Source organism: Microcaecilia unicolor, chromosome 10, assembly GCF_901765095.1.
Source record: "Microcaecilia unicolor chromosome 10, aMicUni1.1, whole genome shotgun sequence".
NCBI classification, from domain to species: Eukaryota; Metazoa; Chordata; class Amphibia; order Gymnophiona; family Siphonopidae; genus Microcaecilia; species Microcaecilia unicolor.
This window is the reverse complement of record NC_044040.1, coordinates 180,158,412-180,176,161: the sequence shown is the minus strand read 5'-3', so window position 1 is coordinate 180,176,161 and position 17,750 is coordinate 180,158,412. Positions and strand designations below refer to the sequence as shown.

General features: G+C 43.5%; 1 protein-coding gene across 1 annotated transcript in view; it reads right to left on the bottom strand.

Moving 5' to 3' along the window:
- Positions 1 to 17,750, bottom strand: part of RNF13 (ring finger protein 13) — a 173,813-nt gene that overhangs the window by 6,951 nt on the left and 149,112 nt on the right. Inside the window, exon 8 of the mRNA XM_030216993.1 lies at positions 10,726 to 10,819. Coding sequence (XP_030072853.1) covers positions 10,726 to 10,819 — 94 coding nt within the window. The remainder of the gene's footprint in view (positions 1 to 10,725; positions 10,820 to 17,750) is intronic.

Below are 17,750 nucleotides of genomic sequence, written 5' to 3'. Positions count from 1 at the left end.
AGCTTTGTGGCGCATGAGTCACTCTACGGCGCATGCGCAAGTGCCTTCCCACCCACCCAAGAGCATAGTTACCGCAGTTATTTTTCTACTGTGGTACAAGGAGAAGCTACTTTGCTGGTCTCTTCACTTCGGGTCCAAAAAAGAGCTTTTTTGGGGCTGTTTAGCTTATTTTTTGGCCTTATTTCAGTGTACCCATGCTCAGGTCTCTTTCCCCCCCCCCCCCCCGTATATTTTTAGTTTTAATTTTTTCCAAGAGGTTTCCTTTATTTTCCAAGTCTTTAGGCCACAGTTAGGCCTTGACTTCAGCTGGGGGGGGGGGGGGGGTTTCTTTTTGTTGATGCCTTGCCTCTTTTTTTCAGGCACCATCAGTGGGATTTGACTGAAAAGGTTTTTCCATCCATGCCAACTCAAGTTCCCAGTGGCTTAAAGGGCTGTACCCACGGCAATCGGACCATCTCTAGCAAGGACACTCTTGGTGCCTTCGTTGTTTAGGGCCTGACCATAGCCTTGCTAACTCTGTCTTCGGATAAAGAAGCGGAGCCAGGTTGCCAGAGAGGCTCAACAGCAGAGGAGTTTTGGAGCCTGGTCCAATTCTGCAATGTCTGCATCGGTCCACATGGCTGCTACTGAGTCTCTTGCCACTGAGAGCAGTAGTGCATCGAGTGGGTCTCCCACCTGTCTCAACGCCGACTGCTTTGCAGAGCTCCCAGAACTGTCCAGCGGCGGACCCAACCCCAAGGCAAAATGAGGATTTGACGTCATCCGCATCGGCATAGAGCAGCCTCTATGCTGAGCTTCAGCTGAAGGAAAATAAGCATTGGCATCGGTCATCCTCGACACATGGGGCTAGGAGCTCAGACGTCAAGGGATTCAGACCTGAGAAGCAGCGCCTAGAGGACCACTCCCCCCCCCCTCCCCCCTCCAGAAGCTGCCGATGCATCAGTCCCCTAGCAGTCAGGACCCAGCTCCCGTCTCGGCCCCATCAGTTCTGAGGTCTTTGTCAGAGCTGGCGCACCAGCCTTTCCTGGTGTTGGCCCTCATTGAGCGTATCCAGGCATTGATTCCTGAGCTGCTGGCTGGCTTCAATGGTGTGCATTAGTGGTGACTGCGCCTACCCTGCCACCCGTTGCGGCCCCTCTTGGCCCTCAGCCTGCCATACAACCGCCAACGCCCGTGTCGCATGTGGCTCTGGTGTCTACTGCCACCCAGTGGCACTAGGCTTGCTGACATGGCATGTTCCTTCAAGCCACTTATCTGGTGGGCAAAAACAATCTGGTCGACAGGCTAAGCAGGGTTATGCATGAGATTTTCCAAGCATGGGGCACCCACTCAATAGATCTCTTTGCCACTCATGTGACTCACAAGGTCCCTGGGTTCTGTTCCAGGCTTCAGGCCCACAACAGACTAGCATGAAATGCCTTCTTCCTTCATTGGGGACATGTGTTCTGTATGTGTATCCTCCCATTCTTCTTATGGAGAAGAATTTGTTGAAGGTCAGGCAAGAACCACCAGATCATGAGCTTGATCATGCTGTACTGGCCTCTGCAGATCTGGTTCCCTCTTCTTCTGGAGTTATCCTCTAAAAGCCATAGAGATTGGAGAGTTTTCCGACCCTCATCATGTGGAATGAGGGATCTCTTCTGCATCCCAGCCTTCAGTCTCTGGCCCTTACAGCCTGGATGGTGAGAGCCTAGAATTTACTTTCTTGGGTCTTTCAAAGGGGGTCTTCACAGGTCCTGATGGCTTCCAGGACAGATTCCACCAAGAGCTGTTACTTTTATTTAAATGGAAGTTTGCCATCTGGTATGAGGCCCTAGATCCCTCTTATCCTACACAGACTCTGCTCATATACCTTCTACATGTTTCCGAGTCTGATTTTAAGACCAATCCATAAGGGTTCACCTTAAGCACTAATTGCACTACCTTCAACATGTAGAGGGTAAGCCCATCTCTGGACAGCCTTTAGTTTGCTTCATGAGAGATTTGCTTTTCTCAAAGACCCCTACCAAACCTGCGCCTGTGTCACGGGACCTCAACGGCATTCTTACCTAGGTGATGAAAGCTCCTTTTGAGCCACTGAATTCCTGCCAGCTGAAGTACTTCAGCTATAAGGTCATTTTCTTGGTGGCTGTTACTTCAGTTTGTAGGGTCATTGAGCTTCAGGCTCTAATAGTAGTCCATGTACCCTAAGTTCTTGCCAAAAATGGTGTCAGAGTTCCATCTGAACCAGTCTATTATCTTGCCAACATTCTTCCGCTGACCTCATGCCCATCCTGGTGAGGCACTTTGCACACCTTGGACTGCAAGCAAGCACTGGTCTACTAAAAGGGGCGGAGTAGGCCCTACAGAAAGTCCGCCCATCGCTTTGTTTCTTTTGATCCCAACAGGATGGAGGTTGTGGTCGGGAAATGCACCATCTCTGATTGGCTGTCAGATTGCATTTCCTTCACTTATGCCCAGGCTGGGCTGACTCTGGAGGGTCACGTCAAGGCTCACAATGTCAGAGCCATAGCTGTGTCAGTAGCCCACTTATAGTCAGCCTCTATTGAAGAAATTTGCAAGGCTGCGATGTGGGCTTCAGTACACACAGCAGTCTGTTTGGGCAGTGTTGCAGAATCGATTTGGGGTCTAGAATCCAACTCCACGCCCTAGGCCTGTTTTATTCTGTTCTAGGCTGCACTCACTCAGTTTGTGTACATAATTTCAAGTTAATCTGAATTATGTCCTTGCCATTGTGAGGCCCAACTGACCAATGTTTGTTGTTTTCAGTGAGCCTGGATTCTAGAGATACCCCACTTGTGAGAATTATGGCTTGCTTGTCATCAGAGAAAGCAAAGATACTTACCTGTAGTATGTATTCTCCGATGACAGCCGGTCTTATGTTATTACAAACCCACCTGCCTTCCCCTTGGAGTTGTCTCGTATTTTTCCTTTTTTTTTTAATGCTGTATCTAAGGAGCCCTTTTACTAAGCTGTGTACAAGTGTCCTGTGCACATCAATTTTGAACTACCGCAAGGCCTGGGCTGTAATTTCATTTTTTACACGCATCCACTAAGAGGTGCTAACCGGGCAGTAATAGTCTGCGCTCATACAATGCCGATTAATGCCTCGTTAACCCGTGAGCCCTTACTGGTAAGTCAATGGGTGGCAGTAAAGTCTTGGGCCCAAAATGGTCACACGTCAAATTTTATTTTGCCGCACATCCATTTTCAGCCCACTGAAAAACAGACCTGCGCGCATCCAATACGTGCATCTACACCAGCACCATTTTTCGGTGCACCTTACTGCAGGGTGGAGTGACTCTTGTTCTCCACAACTGTTTACGCTTGTTAGAAGCTCCAGACCGGGCAACGCAGGATCATTTTACCCAATTGTGAGAATGTAAGGCCTGTTGTCCTCAAAGAATACCTGCTACAGCTAAGTATCTTTGCTTGATCATAATCTATATATTTGTGTTTGACAAGTTGTCACTTTTATTGCTCCCCCACAGGTCTTATGTCCCATGAACAATTTCCTATATAATAAAATGCACCTCCAACATTCTGAAGCTGACTGCATGGCTGAGGCATTCCTGCTCTCTGTATCCATCTCCTGAATTGACATCACATACTTCCGGGTTCGTCACAAGCAGAAGTGACCAACCACACGAGGTTTCTCGGCTTCAGAATGTTGGAGGTGCATTCTACTAAATAGGATTGGTCAGTTCCTTGAAGCACAGCCAAAGCTCAGCGTCCTGCACAGTAACGCTCAGACACCAGCGAGAGAGAGGGGGGCCTGATACCAGAGAGAGGGAGGGTAGGTGCTGACACAAGAGAGAGGGGGGGGGGGGGGGGGGAGGTATCTCTGTCACACACACACACTCTCACAGTCAATGTCTTTCTCTCACACACTGTCTCACATTCTTGGTCTCATACACTCAGTCTCACAGAGAGTCTGTGTCTCACACACACACTCTCTCTCTCACACTGTGCCTCACATACGCACTTGCACACACTCGCACCCAGACTCACTCTCTCTCACACACACTCGCACCCAGACTCACTCTCTTTCTCTCACACACACTCGCACAGTCACTCTCACATACACTCTCTCAAACATACACACTCCAAGGAAAACCTTGCTAGCGCACATTTCATTTGTGTCAGAAACGGGTCTTTTTTACTAGTATGTTTAAGACATATTATGGTGGGCTGTAACTTGTATTGAGGGTATGTTAAGAGGGACTGTATATCAACTATGTTAAATCTTTCTCTGATGCTGTCACCAAGTTCCCAGAGTTAGACTTGCAGGGGCCAATGCAGAAATTTACTCACCCAGTAGACAGCACACAGCATAATAAAATGTAAGCTAAGGATGTCATTAGTTTAAACTGCTGCACTGCAGAAACATTTGTGAGGGTACACAATGAAGAATTACTACCAGGTCTGAGGTACCATAGAAGGGTTAGCTGCCCTAATAAATCTAGCAGCCCCCTGACTGATACCCCCACCCCAACATTAAAAACAAATCCTTGTAGTTTTGTGTACCCTCAAACCCTCCCCACCCACAGCACTGCGTACGTCTAGTAGCGCTATAGAAATGATAAGTAGTAGTATTTCCAAAGAGGAAATAGAATACGCTATGCCTATTCCTGCCACCAGCATCACCTGACCTCTCTCATGCATGAGCAAACAAAATGTTGCTTTCTAGAAAATATAAATATTAAATCTGGAAACAAAGACTGACAAACTTTACTAGGCTGTAGTCTGGATCTAGATGTATACCAATTTTGAGAAATAAGGCAGAAGCCCTTGCCAATACTTCTGGAGAGAAATGCCAGGGGTCTTACATTTTATTGCAGATGTATGTTTCAGAAGCAACATTCCAGCTGCATTTGAGGTGGATATATCTCAATAGTGCAGATACACCAAAATCATTAGTGGTGATTAAGTTAAATGCTCCTAGTTAATGGCAGGAAATTCAAAATGTCCTGAATTTTATAAAATCCTTCAGCATAACCAATGGGGCCCATTATGCCACAGCTGTGAAACAGGGCTCCAACACTTTAACCCTTTAGTGGCCAATGTTCCCATCTGGCTTATTACAGGAACATTAAACACTAAAGGTTAATAACCTTAAATCAAAAACTTAGCAAGGATCCCTAGAAGCCAGCATACTATCATCCAATTTCTCTAATTAATGTTGACATTGATTTTGTCAAAAATCTTGGTGGAGAGATTGGTGACCTCTTACAAAACCAACCTGTTCTCCCAGTTCAGCTAATCAGTTTTGAATGTCCAGAAAGTTTTAGCTCATCATCACAGATAGCATTCCAGCTTTGTTGGTGGGGCTCAACACATAGAAGGCATTTGATAAGATAAATTAGTCTTTTCTATTGTATTGCATCATGGCTTGGGTAGTTGGCTTCTGCCAGCCAGACATGCATTATATTTGAATCCCTGTTCAAAAATACCAGTTAATCGTACCATGATACTCCACTTTTTTTTTTTTACCAAATCAGAGGGGGCATCACACAGGGCTGTCCACTCTCCCTCCTAATTCTGGAGCGATTAATGTAAACATTTAACTGGACAAAGAGATGACAATTTGGTCATTTGCAGATCAAACCTTTGGCTGTGGCAGCTATCACTACATTGGTTTTGTCCTACACCGTATGTTTATGTAGTGCCTTCACTGTTTTAAACAAAATTTAACCAAATTGCTGGTGCGTCCAGTATAGCAGATAGTGCAGGATAAGTGGGAGGGTGATTTTTCCTTTAAATTTGGACTGAAGGTTCACTAAACTATTTGAGAGTACATATACCTAGAAACTCATTTTCAAAATAGAAAGCATTTAAAAAGCAGCAGATGGGCATTTTTCTCACCAAAATATCCAAATGTGTATTTTCAAAACCTATTATCCAGATTTGTTTCTATGGTGTTTGTTTGCAGTGTTCAAATCTCAAGGGCATGTGTTTAAGGCGGGATTTGGACATTTATCAGCCATAATGGAACAAAACAAAAAATGTCTAGGCCTAAAACTAAGACATTTTGAGCCACACCTGTTTTTAGAACAAATAAGTCACAAAAAGTACCCTAAATGACCATATGACAACTAGACAAATAAAGACACCTCCTTACTACTTAGTGGTCACAGACCCCCTTCCCACCCCCAAAGCTGTGAAAGAAACGGTACATGCCAGCCTCAGCTGTTATAGCCAGTCCTATTACAGTAGCAAGCATGTCCCTGGAGTAGCCCAGTGGTCAGTGTAGTGCACTTTGGAGAAGGGGATGCAGGACAATAATCCACTCTACTACACTTAATTGTGAGCCCTCCAGAACCTACTATACCCCATTCTAAGTGACACTGACCCCCCCCCCCCCCCCAAAAAAAAAAAAAAAAGTCAAAATAAATATACTGAGTATAGTAATGTGTAGAAAAGGCCATTTTCAATAGAAAAATATTAATGTTTTGCTGGTTTGAAAATGGTGAAGTTTGCCATTTGATTTTTGGACATTTTGAGCAAAACATCCAAAGTTGGATTTAAATGTCATTAAAAAAATGCCCCCCCCCCCCCCCCCCCCCACTGACTTGAACTTTATGTTCTTTAAAATATTCACACTTTTACATCAGTAGTGGACTACAATGAATATGCTAAGATCTATTTGCCTACTATAGAAGCAGTACATGCAGATCAATCTGCCACAGTGACTATAGAAGAATCTTGAAAACCCAACTGGTTTGTAGCCCTTGGACTGTGGCTATCTACCCCTGCTCTACAGGGAGATACACAACTACCTATTAATTTGGGGAACATATTCTATTTCCTTACTGGGTAGGATTCATTTTAATAGCATGAGTGGAGGAGTGGCCTAGTGGTTAGGGTGGTGGACTTTGGTCCTGGGGAACTGAGGAACTGAGTTCGATTCCCGGCACAGGCAGCTCCTTGTGAACTCTGGGCAAGTCAGTCACTTAACCCTCCATTGCCTGCCGCATACAGCCTGCCATGAGTGGGGAAAGCGCGGGGTACAAATGTAACAAAAATAAAAATGATGAGGTGCCAAAGTGGCGTTATGCTTTTTCCAAATGCTTCCACATTTTCTTGAAAAGATGAAAAGGCTACTTAAAATGAGACAAGGGGAAAAAAAGCTACACTGCCAATTTTAATATACAACTCCTCAGACCTAAAGGAGGTTTAGGCCTTAAATTTTAGATGTCACAAGACAATCTATGAAATGCACCATCTCAATGGCTGGTATAGGAGACCATCTTGTTTTCTAGAAATTAACCTAGCCTCTCCAATTCATTTTAGTTATAGTCTACAAGAAACTTCCTGTATGGCTTGAAAACCACATATTGTTTCAGCCAGAATGTGTTGCCTGGAACTGGATAACTAAGCAACGAGGGGTCTTTTTACTAAGGTGCACTAACAGATTTAGTGTGTGCTAAATGATAAGATGCCCACAGGAATATAATGGGTGTCTTATCATTTAGTACACTTTAGTAAAAGGACCCCTGAATATTTCTGCCCAGATTGACAATATCAAATACCAAACTTGATCTCTGAGAAAGTTTCAGGATGTATTATCATAATGGTTCAACCTACTTTAATGCAGAAGTCCTACAGCTAATGTTCCTATATTTAATTTTTCTATTACTGAAAAAAAAATCACTTCAACTCATGCCATGGCTCATTTCCCTTTAAGCTAGTTATTGAGCCGCCTCCTTAGACAATACAGATGAACAAAAAGTAATTACTTTTCAATGAAATAGCAGCAATCACCAGTTTGTTGCCAAAATTACCCAATTACTTACCATAGATCAAAGGAAGCAGTATTAGTGGAAAGTATAGCCCACTGTTTAAGAAAGTTCTTTCAGGATAAACAAAATAAGGATCAAACAGATACTACAGAAGACAGTAAAGTTTAGTTGCCTTTTTAGGATAACACTTCCCATAGAAAAATGTAGAATTACTGTAAATTAGCTTAACAAGTATATCTTTTCACTAATAACTTGGGATACAGCCTTGGCCAAACAGCAGAAACAAACCTTAAGATGTAGCAGGGGGACTCTGGTATAAGATCAAATGATCTTCAGGGGGTGATTTCCATCTACTATCCTACCAAAAACAATCCTATCAAGAATATAAAAACATAATAGAATACAGCAGTACAAACTAAAGATGACAGAGAAATAATTCTCTTGAAAGGATTTTAGGGAAGAGTCTTATTCGTTGATGTAGATGACTGAAATGAGACCCGTGGCTTCAAAAGATTACAAAAACATTATTTAGGATCTGAGGCCAGTGATCAAAACCTTTTCTGAAGCTAGTAGTAATGCATACAAAAATCTCCAAAGGAAGGGAAGTTCTGGGATCCGGGACTAGAGAAAGAAGGAAGGAAGGGTTCCTTTCCCAGTTCCAACTCTCTCCCATCCTAGTCTCATTTCTTGCCCTTCCTCTCTCCACTTCCACACAATCATCTACCCTCCTTGTTTATACAGTGCCTGGAGTCTGTCTATTTACATTCCCCCAAGCTCTCTGTCAACCTCCCAAATTGCTCTATTCAAACAATCCTCCCCAACCCCCCAGGTTTTCTATCACAACTCTTATCAGCCCTTTTGGGGGAGCAGGTTGAGAGGAATACATCTGCTATACTATAGTGGGCCAAGGTCCTTTTCCTCTGCTATTTGGTGTCCAACTGTTGCTTTTGAACAGCTGTGTAGCTCAAAACAGTCACTGGGCCCCAGGCAACCCATCATAACCATACAGCCCTCTCTGTTTCTCACCTAACCCACCCCTCCCTCATCCCTTCAGACTGTCACTGAAATACTTTGATGTTTCACTTATATATGCTGTTACTTATCAAAATTTGCTTATTTCTGATGTGACAAAGAAGGGTCATCTTTGAAAGCTAAAAAAAAAAATGTATTGTTAGTCCAATAAAAAAGGTATCATCTTATTTTCTTTTCTCTGTTTTATTTTATTCTAGTTCTATTGAGTACCTAAAAACAGTAGAAATCTGAGGTTCTAATAATAATTCATCATCTATTTCTATCTCTAAGCTACACCCTTGACCCTTTAGCCACCATCACAGAATGGTGAATAAAGAATTTGCTTTCCAGATCCATGAAATCTAATTGCAATTTCAACTTGTTAATGTGCATCCACTTTATTACTTCACTAAACAAATGCTTGCTTTTCAATCACTTCATTATTATGGTTGAAAGCAAGTGAAGTATAAAGATATATATCATGAGCAAAAACATACAGGAAGAGATTTCAAATTTAGCAATGATTCTTATAGCCTGAAAACTAGAGAGTTGCACGGGGACAGAAATCTTGCGTATCCCTGCTGGAATCTTAATGATCCCTACTGGAATCTTACCCATCCCTGCAAGAATATAATGGTACATTTTAAAAAATTACGGTCGGCTCTCAGTCTCTGTCTAGGTTTGAGTTGCAGAACTGCAGGCAAGAAGGAATGGAAGCTGGAACTTGGAACACTCTAGTGCACACATGTAAGACTTGTCTCTGATTCACTGGCACTGTGTGCTGAGAGGTCGCCACATGTACACATCAGTAGGTCAGGTGACATCTGATGCTCTTGCCTGTGTCAGAGCTGAGGTCTGCGAATCAGACCGGGAGCAGAAAGGATCAATAGTAACATAGTAAATGACAGCAGATAAAGACCTGAACAGTCCATCCAGTCTGCCCAATAGTCACACTCATCAATTCATGATTAAATCAACAATGAACATTATATTATATACTTGATTATGCTCTTTCTTTGGTGTTTCTGGGACATAGACCACAGAAGTCCGCCTCGTCCTATCCTTAATTTCCAACTGCTGGAGTTGCAAAAACCACTCCAGCCTGTTTGTCTTCTCATTTGCAGGACCCAGACCTTAAAAGTCTGTCCAGCACTGTCCTCATGTTCCAGCCACTGAAGTTGCTGTCTAAGCCCTTTCCAGCCCATCCTAAACCAGACTTCCATATATGAGACACAGACCATACAAGTCTGCCCAGTATTGGCCCCAGTTCATCACAGCCAGAGTTGACATTTAAGCGTCACTCGATACATTCACACACATGCAGCCATTTAAGTTTAGGTTTTTTTTTTTATAACTTCCACTGTGTAGAGATCCTCTGTGTTCATCCTACACCTTTTTGAATTCCATCACCATTTGTGTCTTTACCGCCTCCTTAATTGAAGACTTTCTGCTTCTGTGCTGTTAAAGTAAGGAGGAGGAGGAGACAGCACTCAAAGAACTTGGTATTCGGTAGGTGAGAGGCTGGCACAGGTGCAGCTTACACTTCCAAAGGAACCCCACAGGAATTGCTTCCATCCCCATGGGAACCCTGCAGAACTGCTTCCAAACCCGGGGGACCACACAGATTCTGTGGGATTCCCATGCAGATCTCTACTGAAAACCCGACTGGCTGGGTGTACCTGAGGACTGGGTTGAGAAACACTGCTTTAACCTGTAGCTGATCAGTGGTATTCACTTCCAGAACATGAGGGCCACCAACAAGTCAGGTTTTCAGGAAGTCCCTAATGAATATGCCTGGAATGTATTTACATATATACTACCGCCACTGAATGCAAATATCTCATGCATATTCATTAGAAATATCCTGAAAACCTAACCCATTTGTAGCCCTCAAAGACTGGGAATGACCACCGCTGATCTATGGTATCAAAAGTCACACTCAAATCTAGTTTCATTCCAAACATTGACTTGCCTTTTTTATACTTATGTATGGGAAGCTTTTTAAGCTGATCTTTGCAGAGCCGATTTCTTCTTGCTCTGTGTCTGTCCTGAACAAATTTTGTGATCTGTAAAGCAGAGAGAGACAAAGAAGGTAATGGTATACACACAGTGACAGTGCAGGAAAATATTTGTTTTGTCTACCAAAATCATTGTTTTCCCCCCCCCCCCCCCCTTATCATTCTGATTTTGATTTCTGGAGATATCAGTACTCAGTTTTTGAAAGCGCTTCCCAAACAACCTGAGGCTCAATGAACCAGCAACCTCAGGATCCCATGTAGGTATCACACCAATGATTGAAATCATAAAATGCAACCAATAAGGGAAGATATGCTAGAACATATGATTACAATGAAAGGTGCATAGCTTTTACTCCCAAGGAGGGAAGGGAAGCCTTAATATAGAACAGCTGGAGCTCAGCTAGGCTAGTAAAATCCAGAAGAACATGAAGGTGGCATCATTATTTCCCAATTTCATCATTTTAAGAAGCTAAAACCAATTTTTCTCACATGAAATTTCAAAACTTAAATCCAGTATGTGTGAGAGTGAAAAATATCTATGCTCAGACTATAGACAGTTTTCCTGGACAAAAAGGCCTTTTAACTGCTACCAGCAATAATGAGGCTGGATCATCCTGAGGTTCTGGAGTCTTCACATCCCATAATCCCAAAATACAGAAAACATATTCTCTGCAGCTTCCTATGAACTCCCAAAATGAGTCAAACACACTGTACAGAAATACACTTTGAAAACATTTCTGTTTATCACAATGATCCTTGGATAAGGGATTCATTTTATGGGGAAAAGTACTTGCATACTTTTTTTTTTTGTTACATTTGTACCCCGCACTTTCCCACTCATAGCAGGTTCAATGCGGCTTACATATTATATATACAGGTACTTATTTGTACCTGGGGCAATGAAGGGTTAAGTGACTTGCCTGCAGTGGGAATCGAACCCAGTTCCCCAGGACCAAAGTCCACCACACTAACCACTAGGCCACTCCTCCACTCCACTCTGTGGGCTTTCAGACTAAAAATATGTACGCATTTAAGCTTGAAAATTAGCCCAGGATAATTAAAGCACACATTTACAACTTCTAAAGTGTGCTGATGCATTTTCTACCTTAAAAACAAAACAAAACACAAAAAAACACATACAAAGTTCTCTGAGAGGCCAATATAATAAGATGTGCTAAGCTTTTTTTTCACCTTATTAATACTACTTTAGCACACTTTTTGTACATAATAATAACTTCTAATGTAGGAAAGACTTTAACACAACAAAAAGGTATCCTAAAAATGTACTATTTTAATGTAATTTTCAAGTTAATGTATGGACATGATCTGTAGGTGCACTAAAATGAACACTTAAAAATTTCACCTTTAGTACAGCAGCCCTGGAGGTGAAACAGTTTTAACATCCATTTACTGCTAATGGAACTTAAAAATTGGGGAAACCTTAGATACAAAAGTTACCAAATTAAGACCTTCCACAACTGGGAGATCTGAGTCCAGGACCCTAATACTCAGAAGACCCAAATACATGGTCAGCATGTAAGTAGGTGGACTGGTGGGGGGGGGGGGGGGGGGGAGGAGGTTGGATGGGTACAGTAGGCAAATAGGTGGGTTACTAAATGGATGGATATTAGGCAAGTGGGTGGGGAGTAGTAAAGTGTGTGGTCAATGAGTGGATGGGGCGGGGGAAGAGGATCTCTAGTCCCAGGGGATTCTGGACTACACCACAAAGCCTTCAATATTTTTCTAAGTATCAGTTACAGTTAACTCCTACCTTTAACCACTTACATTATAAACAGTAATAAAGTAGCTTTTTTTTTAACATTGCTACTTATTAGCACTTTTTTTAATACTTTTTTTTGCATATAATTAGCTTATTACATCAGTAAAATGCTTAATGGCTTGATGTGCCCCCTTATATCATAATATCAAAACAGCTTACAATAAAGTAAAAATACATAAAAGTAAAAAAATAAAAAAAGAAGAAGAGGGACAGTAAAGAGCTTAAGGAAAAAAAAAACAAAAACAAGTGGTAAAGAAAATGTGTGCTAAATTTTAGTGCAATTCTTACTGTATTGGCCTCATTGCCGACAGAATGCAACCAGAAGGAAGGGCTGGGGTAGAAGACAACCCCAAACCAGTTCCTGTTTCAGGAATGACTATAGCGGGCAAGTTAGAAAGCTCTTGCACCTTGTTAACATTAACAATCACAGCCATATTTCCCATTAGAGATGCCTTTTTTTTTTTCTCCTGTAGAGCACTGTATGCTTTAAGGAATGGTGTAGCCTAGTTGCCTCAGGTACTAACTTAATTGTAAACTCTCTGGTGCAGTGGCCTACCTAGCTAGAGTGCCTAAAATATAAGACACCTTGAGCTCAGTTTGGAAAATGCAAGTAACTAAATCCATCAGGCAGATCTGGGGTGGGGGTGGAGAGAGAGCGAGCACATTGCCTAGAGGAAGCAACAACCCATTTTTATACTGTATAATCAGAGGGATTCCCCTCCTACACTCAGTGGTACATAAGAGATAAATCTGGCCTGGTGGTATAAAGGCTCTCAAGGTCTTATAGACAGCCAATCTAGTGAAAAATGAGTATTTCATCCAGTAATGCTACCAAAGTCTCTTGAGAAGTTTTAGAGCAGCAATAAATCACAATTCACAGGATATTCAAGCTATCCTTCTTTACATTTCTCTCTTGCTCTTTCAGTAAACGTCAAATAAAAAGAGAATCTCTGTGATGCTGCCTTTTGTTACACATCCTGTTCCCTTCTTTTTAAATCAGCTTCTCCTATCTTTTCCTTATTACAGTGAATTGGGGAGGGAGAGAAGGTGGGGCAACAGCAGGGAACACTAAAAATGTGTGGGGGCTGATAATAAAGTTATGATTGTGGTTCTGGAATCAGAGATGAGAAATCTAACTGGAAGAAGTATATCTATATCTATGTATTACTTGGCTGTAAGATCTTCTGGGTTTTATTTGGCATTCTGTATGTTGTATACATGTTCCAACCTGAAGATATCATACGTTTCTTTGAACAGTACGACAATTCAGTAAATTATAGGGCTCATAAAAGGAAAAACAATGTGCAAAAAATGGCATACGGGGCAGATGGGCATGTTTCTCACATGAAAATGTTTAAACCGTATAATCAAACAAAAATAAAACATACAAGTCCAATATTCACCTTACAAAAATGTTTTCAGAGTGGGCGTGTCATGGGCGTCAGATGGGCAGTGTTACTGACGTTGAGCTTCCTGCTCGGCCTTCATTTGGGACGCATTGCAAGTATGGGAAGCGGAGGTTTGATAATCCCGAATGCACATTTTTATAGAGCACTTTTAATACTTATGAAGTGCGGGCATTTAGACATTTTGGAAATAAACAGGGGGTTGGTTTTTTTGGATTATGGCTCATACATGAAAACATTTTGGGGAGCAATGTAGATACCATTTTCAAACCTCACCATTGCCTTAATGTTGCCAAGGGGGAGGTGGCTTATCAGCCTGGAATCCTCAACACCTGGAAAACTAACTCCATTCTGTCCCCACAGCAGGGGTGGGCAGACTGACAGTGGTCAGGGGCCCCCAGGCAGTAAAGGACATTGGGCCCCACCCCTAGCCAGCCGCCACCCTCCTCCCACTCTACCTTCCCCAGTCCTACCTTGAAGGGCCCTGGTGCTCTAGTGGCTTCTTCGGGGGCAGGAAAGAATCCCACTCTTTCCTGCCCGCTATTGCTACTCATCGTGTTTTTAAAAATGGCTGCTGAGACTTACTACAGTAGTCTCACGGGTCTCGGCTCCATGAAGAGTAGCAGCAGCCGGCAGGAAAGAGAGAGATTCTTTTCTGTTCCCACACAGGCCACTAGACAACCAGGGCCCTTCAAGGTAGGACACAGGAGGGCTGTAATGTGCAGCCTCTGGGCCCTCGGGCACTGCCCAGTTGCCTAAATGGTCAGTCCTCCCCTGCCCCACAGATCAGGCAGCTGGAGTCCCCAGTTGCCACTGTCTCCAGGTAGGCAGAGACCTCAGAACCTGCCCTTCTGGTAGGGAGAAGAGCTGAGATCTAGTCTTGTCTCATGTTTCTGCTAACAAAGGACTCCTTGCCTTTTTGCAGGACCTGGATGCATTCCTTGGGAATGGGTCTCTGCAGCATGTGAAGTTCACACAGTCCACATCTGGCGGGATCTCTCCAGCTTTGCACTTCACATTCCTCTTCAGCTGGCTCCTTTTTTGGGGCACTCCTCCACATCTCCATTTGTGTGGTAGACAGCATTTAGCTTGGGGCATATGGCCACTCATTCCCAGCGTAGGGGTTTAACATGTCCAGCGTCCTGTACCTGAATCCCTGTCCTGGCCCTCATGTTCAGTTGGCCCTGAGGCCAAGGCCCCTGTCCTAGCTGGATTCTGTGGTGGCAGTTGCCTCTGGGGGCCTCAACAGTTCCAATAGGAGGGTAGTAGGCTGCACAAGGCTCGAATGTGCACAGCCTGCATAGACTATTCCCCTGCCCTCTGGCCAGCTAAACACAGATTAAACTGTGCAATGGCAAAGGACACCTGCTGGTTTGTACCTGACTGGTCACTATTGCAAGACAACAGATGTGTATAATAGTTCCTTTCCCTCCTCATGCATACATCCCCTATTTTTGTATTCAGAATTTCTCCCTTTCCTCACCTCTAATTTTAGAAGTTGGTTGAAATATATAAATATGTACACAGGAAGTAGTTGTTTGCTCATCATCCTAAGCCCTCAGTCATGCTGGTTGTTGGCAAGGCAGCAAACTGAACACAGAGTAGACTGGGCACCGCCTAGGAACACCTTTTTTCAATTACTTTTCAATATACGGCAGCACATGTTTGGAATTCTCTTCCAGCTGAGATTCGGATTATCTGGCTTTTAGGAAAAAGTTAAAAGCGTAATTTAAGAATATACCTTTTATCTGCTTAGAACTTGTTTTAGAAATTAATTATTAATTCTTCAGGTTTGTCTCAACTCTTGATTATGTGTAATCCGCACTGCAGGGTTTTAGAGTAATGTAAGAATGTATCAGTATCAATACCATGCCTATGTGGTCTATAGCTGGCTGGGAGATGGCAGGGGACCCTGATGGATGCTTAGGGTTACCATTCGTCCGGATTTCCCCGGACATGTCCTCTTTTTGAGGGCGCCGTGGGGAGTCTGGGCGGATTTCAGCTTTTCGTTGATTTGTCCGGGTTTCTCGGGTCAACATCACATGACTGCTCCGAGTCCGACCTATCACCTGACTCCTCTGATGCACAACGCAGGCAGGCTACAGGCAGCGTATGTGCGTGTGCGTGCCAGCCAGCGCCTGCATCAGCTGATTTGTGATGTCGATCCTGCTCTGCTGCCGCCTGCCGCCTTTTTCACCACCTATAAAACGAGTTGACGACGAGGCTCAGCTGCAGCGTCTGGAGTGGACGGTGGTCTGTCTGTATGTGCCCTTGCTGGCCTGCTTAGCCGGCGCCATAACCGAAGTAGTGAGGTCCGGAGGACAAGGTAAGAAGAAGATTAAGAATAAGATCGAGTCACAGGGAAGATGATTAAAATAATTTATGTGTGCGTCCGGGGACTGGGGGGAGCCTAAGATTAAAAGGCTACTTCTGTTCTGTTCTTCTGTTTGAACTTTGAAGCAGGGGAAGGAAGGGTCGAAGGGAGGGTACTATTTGATAATATAGAGGCACTCAGGGACAAGGTCAGGAGGTGTGCGTGTGCAAAATTCCTTTTCAATCAAAAACCATGTGCGAGTTGTGAGCGGAATGGAAAGATTTATTTACTGGGAGGATTTATTAATGCCTTAATGAAGAGATTATTAACCCAATTTGAAGTAAACAACCGACCTTTGCTTTGTTTAAGATAAAGGCTGGCTGAGTGATAATGTAGTACTAGTAGGTCATTTGGGAAATTAACACCTCCACAAGTTTAAGGTAATTTAAGAATTCTTTAAGCAATACTAGGTGGTTTAAAGATTATGCCCCTGGCCCCCGCATTAAGGAGTTTGCAAAAAAAAAAAAAAAGTGGAGGGTGCTGCTGCTGCAGCCTGCATCAACAGAACGGGGAGGGGGAGGGGAGGAACTGAAAACACATGGTGAATTTCTGCAAAACCAAAAACCAGCTAACATTTTAAAAATATCCTAAACCAAAATGAAAACCACTCCAAAACTGAATTTGGGCCACTTTCAGTGCCAAACCTGAACCTGAAACCAAATTTTGGTTGTCTCTAGCAGTGATTTTTGTATTACATATGCTGATTTTTAAAAAAGGTTCCAGGGTGATCTGGGAAATTATGCCACTGTCTTCAAGACAGTCTAATCCAAGTTCTTTCCTACGTATGTTTAAATTCATTGCCTGCCAGAGCTGGCAGTTCAAGCGGCAGCTTTGCGAGACTTCCATTGAAGTCTTGCATAGGGGGCGGGGCAAGGGGTGGGGCATGGGCGGGGAAGATGTATGCCATGGGGCGGGGCATGTGTCCTCTTTTTTCTTAGGGCAAATATGGTAACCCTATGGATGCTCCCATCCTTCTAGCCACCTCTGCTGGGACCCCTTGAGAAAAGCAATTTACATACTGCAAAGGTGGGAAACCTAGGGCTGGGGGCATCTATCTGTGATGTAATCAAAGAAACTGGCTTTGGGCCTTCACACCGACTCCTGGGCATGCTCTTGGGGGAAGTGTTACGCTTAGGTGGTGGTTTCCCTAAGGAGGGAGTTGTGTATCTTGTACAGGTTTGAAGGTCCCCCAGATTGGGCCTTGAGGGATGTTTCAAAGGGCTGCATACCTAACTTTGCACCTCACAATGCTATATTCAATCAATGTGGGATCTGGCCCATGCGAGGCCATCCATTTGAGTGGCAACTTGTGCTCTCGCTGTCCTCTTTGTTCAGTGTACTGTCCTCCTTGCACACTCCTTTGTCAGGTATGTGTGTTGTGAAGGGATTAGAGCTGTGGCCCCTCAACACAGGGGATGT